This window comes from Hydractinia symbiolongicarpus, chromosome 9 (assembly GCF_029227915.1).
Source record: "Hydractinia symbiolongicarpus strain clone_291-10 chromosome 9, HSymV2.1, whole genome shotgun sequence".
NCBI classification, from domain to species: Eukaryota; Metazoa; Cnidaria; class Hydrozoa; order Anthoathecata; family Hydractiniidae; genus Hydractinia; species Hydractinia symbiolongicarpus.
In genome coordinates, this window is record NC_079883.1 from 24,296,085 (window position 1) to 24,300,613 (window position 4,529).

A 4,529-nucleotide genomic window follows, 5' to 3' on the forward strand; every position below is an offset into this window, starting at 1 on the left:
TCCCTTATGCTGAGGTGTGGTAAAATAGTGTATCCAAAAGAAATTAGGTACGCTAGCCTGCACTGTACAGATGCTCTAGCCTGTTCCCAAACAGAAAAATCCATATAGGTGAAGCAGACGAACAATGATGTGATGAACAAAGTAGTTCTTCTTTAATATGACTCATACGCATTATATTCGCCCGTCATGATCAGAGGTCTGATCGGGGTGAAGCATTCTCTGTTGAGAATAAAATACGGATGTGCTATGATAAGTATTCACGTATATGTACACACCATCCGGATAAACTATCTGAGTTCATCACTAACATATTGCTGCACGTAGTGTAGTGTGTTCGTCTGCAGCTCCCAGTTCTGGAGACCGCGGATCGAATCCCGCTCACTGCTTGGCAGTATGTTAGTGATGAACAAAGTAGTTCTTCTTCAATAGGAAAGTATTTAGTTTTTGTACCAACTAACTTTGAGCACTGTTGCATTTCCACATCATTTAGACAAAGAGATCAAATGGATTACTGAGAGAAGCTGTAAGGAGGAGAGTGTTTTGAGGAGTTCCTTATCGGTTTTAATTAGCAAATCATGTGTAATTGCTTGTCAGATGTCAGGGGGATGAACAAAAGAAAATTTAATCACATTTCAAAAGATTAATGTATTATATATCATAAATACTTTTAATGCTTACTTTAACATGTAATATGCTGACAAAAACCTTCTAATCATGTTTCGTTTCAACTCGTGAACAAAAAAGTTGTGTTTTAAAACTTCTCCGAACAACAACTAAAATGAACGTAAGAAGAAGATAGTGTACTTCGAGTTGGACATGAAACGAAAATGTACCACTTCGTTTTTCTTGTGTCTTTCAAGTATATTTTTAGTGTTTGGAATTGCCGGCCTATATGGTAGTATATTTGGATACGCTTGGTGGGTGGATGATTTAAATGATGATGGAAAGTTTGAATATGGAATTTTGCGAAACAGATTTAAGTATAAAAATGGTTCAACTTACCAAGGATTTGTAAAAAATCTGTTTAAGTTCAAAGTAGAACAGATAGGGGGTTCGTAATAATTAATTGATTGATTGTTCCTTTATTTTGCATATATTTTACATATAAAATTTCTTAAGTGTGTTTTATGCTATGTATAAGGGCTTGTCTACACGATGAAATTTTAATCTTGCGGTTAATCCTGTGGGTTTTTTTTTAATCAAACGTTTGCTTTTGTGGTTTTGTTGCCAGCAGCATTGACAACACTTATATAGAAATCAAATAAGGCTATGTGATAAAACTAGCTTCCAACACCGTCAGTTGATAATCTAACCTAGGCTTCTGCTTTTAATGGACTGTCACCTTACTTATTGGATTTTTGTTTTGTTGAGGCCTTTATTATTAAAATCTTATACCAGAAGCACAGTAGAGCTGCTGGTACAAAGAGCTTAACCTTGGGAATGAGATTAACCGCAATGCTAAAATGATCTTTTACTTTTTTAGTCATCAATGGACAGCAGCGTGACGTCATATTATTATGCCTCATTGTATCCGCCATGTTTGCTACGTTCGCTATCGTTCCCGTAGTATTTGGTATGTGTCGAATGAAAGAATCCTCGTGGGAATTTTATAGCCTAACAACAGCGTTTCTTACTGCAATGAGTGGTAAGAAGATTTATCCACAAAATTTATCCTTTTATACTCACTTTAACTGTGATGCTCCGAACGCTTGAAGTGTTTATTAAATTATCAGGTTTTCAAAGAGGCGTCTTTTTAAACGCCTGTTAGAAACAAAACAAAAAACACATTAAAACGAGGTTCCAAGCCTCACCTTCACGCTCCACTTCAGCATACAAACGGAGCTACCATGCGTTTATTGTTTTCAGAACAATATAATTAATCACACCGGGAAGCGTTTTCTAATCTCCAGTCACATCCATCACAAGCACAATGGAGCTAGTTTGTAAACTTCTGGTATTGTTCTTTTTAAAAAAGTATCAAATGGAATTGGAAGAGGTTGATACTTATCTTTCATTTAAAACTCATAAAAATAGAAGATTTTCAACAGACATATATTTAAAGAAAGATCATTAAAAGGGAAATTCCATTTCTTAGTGAAACAGGCAAGAGTTGTGGATGAGGAAATTTTTTCTCCACTTCCAGTTTCTCTTCAGTAGAGTGAACATAATTCCATTCCCTCTCCTTCTCTAGCTGCATGAATTTCGAGTTGTGCTTCTTCTGCAATTGGTCCATCTCCAAATTGTAGTTGTTTCTGTTGTTTATACAGTTCAAATGCATATCCATTAACATTAATAGGTTGAGAATCAACAAACTTTAACATGTTGCTGCGAAGAGTCGGCCATCTTGAATATAAAGAATTCTATCCTTGCGAACAAAAACTTTCTCAGTGTTTGTTTACGTTTTTGTGCAATTTGATTTGTCGAAAACTTAGAGACAAACTAATTAAGTTTAGTCGCTTCGACGAGACTGTGACACCACTACTATGCAAAACATCATTTGCAAAACAATGGATTGCTCGGTCGCTCCGCTTGCACTCTCAAGTGGAGGTGACCCTTCAGGCGTTCCTATTCGACGCATGGATTATATATAGCCGTACGCGAATATCTTGTTGATCTGTTATCAGTTCTCGTTGGTTATTATTAAGTATTTACAGCCAATCTTACATAACTATCTAACGCTGGCCCTGTCATTAACATTGGATTAAAATGCGAATAGATAGGTAAACACAATATACGAGCTAATGTATTAGCCTGGAGAACCGTGTCGCACTGTCAATGCAGTTTTAGCTTATACGACTGCACATGGACTTGTACAACAAATAACGATTCTAATTCAGTAATAGCGCTGATGCATGTTGTGCAGTGCTTGCTACCATTATCTGTGTTGAGAGCGACAAAGGTGGACTTCATGCATGTTGTTTTAAGAAATTGGTGGCACCAGTCAATCTTTTAAATTGACCTAAATGTTCTAAAATGAAAATTACTTTTTACGGACACAAAATTACAACCTTGAATGATTGTAGTTGTACTATTTTATTCTAGCAATACCTTCCATTGGTTCGATGGTGTACATCGAGGTGAAGTATCGAGACGTCTGGAAAAAAACAATTGAACGAAAAAACAGTTGGTCTTACATGTTGGCTTGGATCGGTGCCGGCAGTATGTTTCTCTCTACCGTGTTCTCCTACGTATTGCTTTGCTTACATCCGAGAAAACGTTACACAGTAAAGGCTGCATCCAAACCAAAGAAGAGCTCATTCGCGAAACGAAATCGTGCATACGAGCAAGATAGTCCTGACAAACCAATCAAAGTAATCGCTGTTAAAAAAAGCGGGAAACATGTGACGTTGGAGAGTTCAGCATAAATTTAATACGGTTAAAGTTAGTTAGATGATGTTTGTCTCAATCAGAATAGAATAAGAGAGAAATAGAAAATTAAGCAACGCTTCAGACGTTAGGGGGGAGGTATATATGGTCATTCTCATTAACACCAACTTTTGAAATGTCGAAGCGCCTTTTTGGTACCAGAGATGTTTTTAAAGATTTTACATTTTCTCTATTTTGCATCCAAATAAGCGTCTTGGTATTCAGAATGTTACGTAGGAGATGATTGGTGAATTTGTGATGACATTTTGCAGGGCATAGAAGGTGTTGACAATTTTGGCGATACGGAATTTTAAGAAGGGTTGATTGTCATGAGATGAGACATCATCTTTGTAAATTTTCTTTCGACAAAAGTTAATTGCTTCAAAACTACAAAAAGTTAATTTTTACTGAAACATCGTCAAAGTTGAAGTAAAATTGGGAGAAACCGTGTATATAATAAAGCGAAGGTTTTTCAAAAGAATAATGTGAACTTAATTTATAATTATAAATATATCAATTTTTTAAACAAATGGGTTGACTTATTTCTAATGTGTAATGCGATGATATTTTTCCGTAGCAAGATTCTTGGGTATAAATCCAAAATTAATGGCTATTTAATTCACCTGAAAAGAGGAAATGATTTCGGAAAAAAAAGATTGAGATTAGAAAAAACATTCCATGCAGGATATGAATATTTTTTAAAAGAGAAAATTTAAAATTTTAACCAATTAAAAAAAAATATGGTTCATTTTTCGAGAGAAATGGTTATTTGAGGTCTATTCAACCGTGTTCCAAGCGCCTGTTGTCTCTTTTCTATAACCGGAACGGTGAGACGAACATTACCCTGGAGGAGGCTTCGTCACGTGATCCTCACGAAATACGCATACAATATCGTATTTCGCAGTCTTGTTGTATTTTCTGTCTGTTATCGATTTTGTTTGTCGTTTTGCGTTGTCTTTTTGGTGTACGCCACCAAACAAACTGTGCTATTCAGCAACCTTATGTCGGAAACTTCATTAGCAACATTATTATTCTAAAGGTTACTTGATGTGTTTCAGAGTACCAAATGGTAATCGTACCACCTTTCTCCCCTTACTGGCATTTTTAAAGTTTTTTTAGACAAGTAATTTAATTAAAAGAATAAAGAGCAATGTTACACTGCA

General features: G+C 35.6%; 1 protein-coding gene across 1 annotated transcript; it reads left to right on the forward strand.

The window, feature by feature from the left end:
- Positions 1-617: 617 nt before the first annotated feature.
- On the forward strand, positions 618-4,529 carry LOC130657254 (uncharacterized). Its single transcript, XM_057460232.1, has 3 exons — positions 618-1,051; positions 1,484-1,645; positions 3,043-4,529. Exons 1-3 carry the CDS (start codon positions 817-819, stop codon positions 3,363-3,365), a joined length of 720 nt encoding a protein of 239 aa, XP_057316215.1. The 5' UTR covers positions 618-816; the 3' UTR covers positions 3,366-4,529.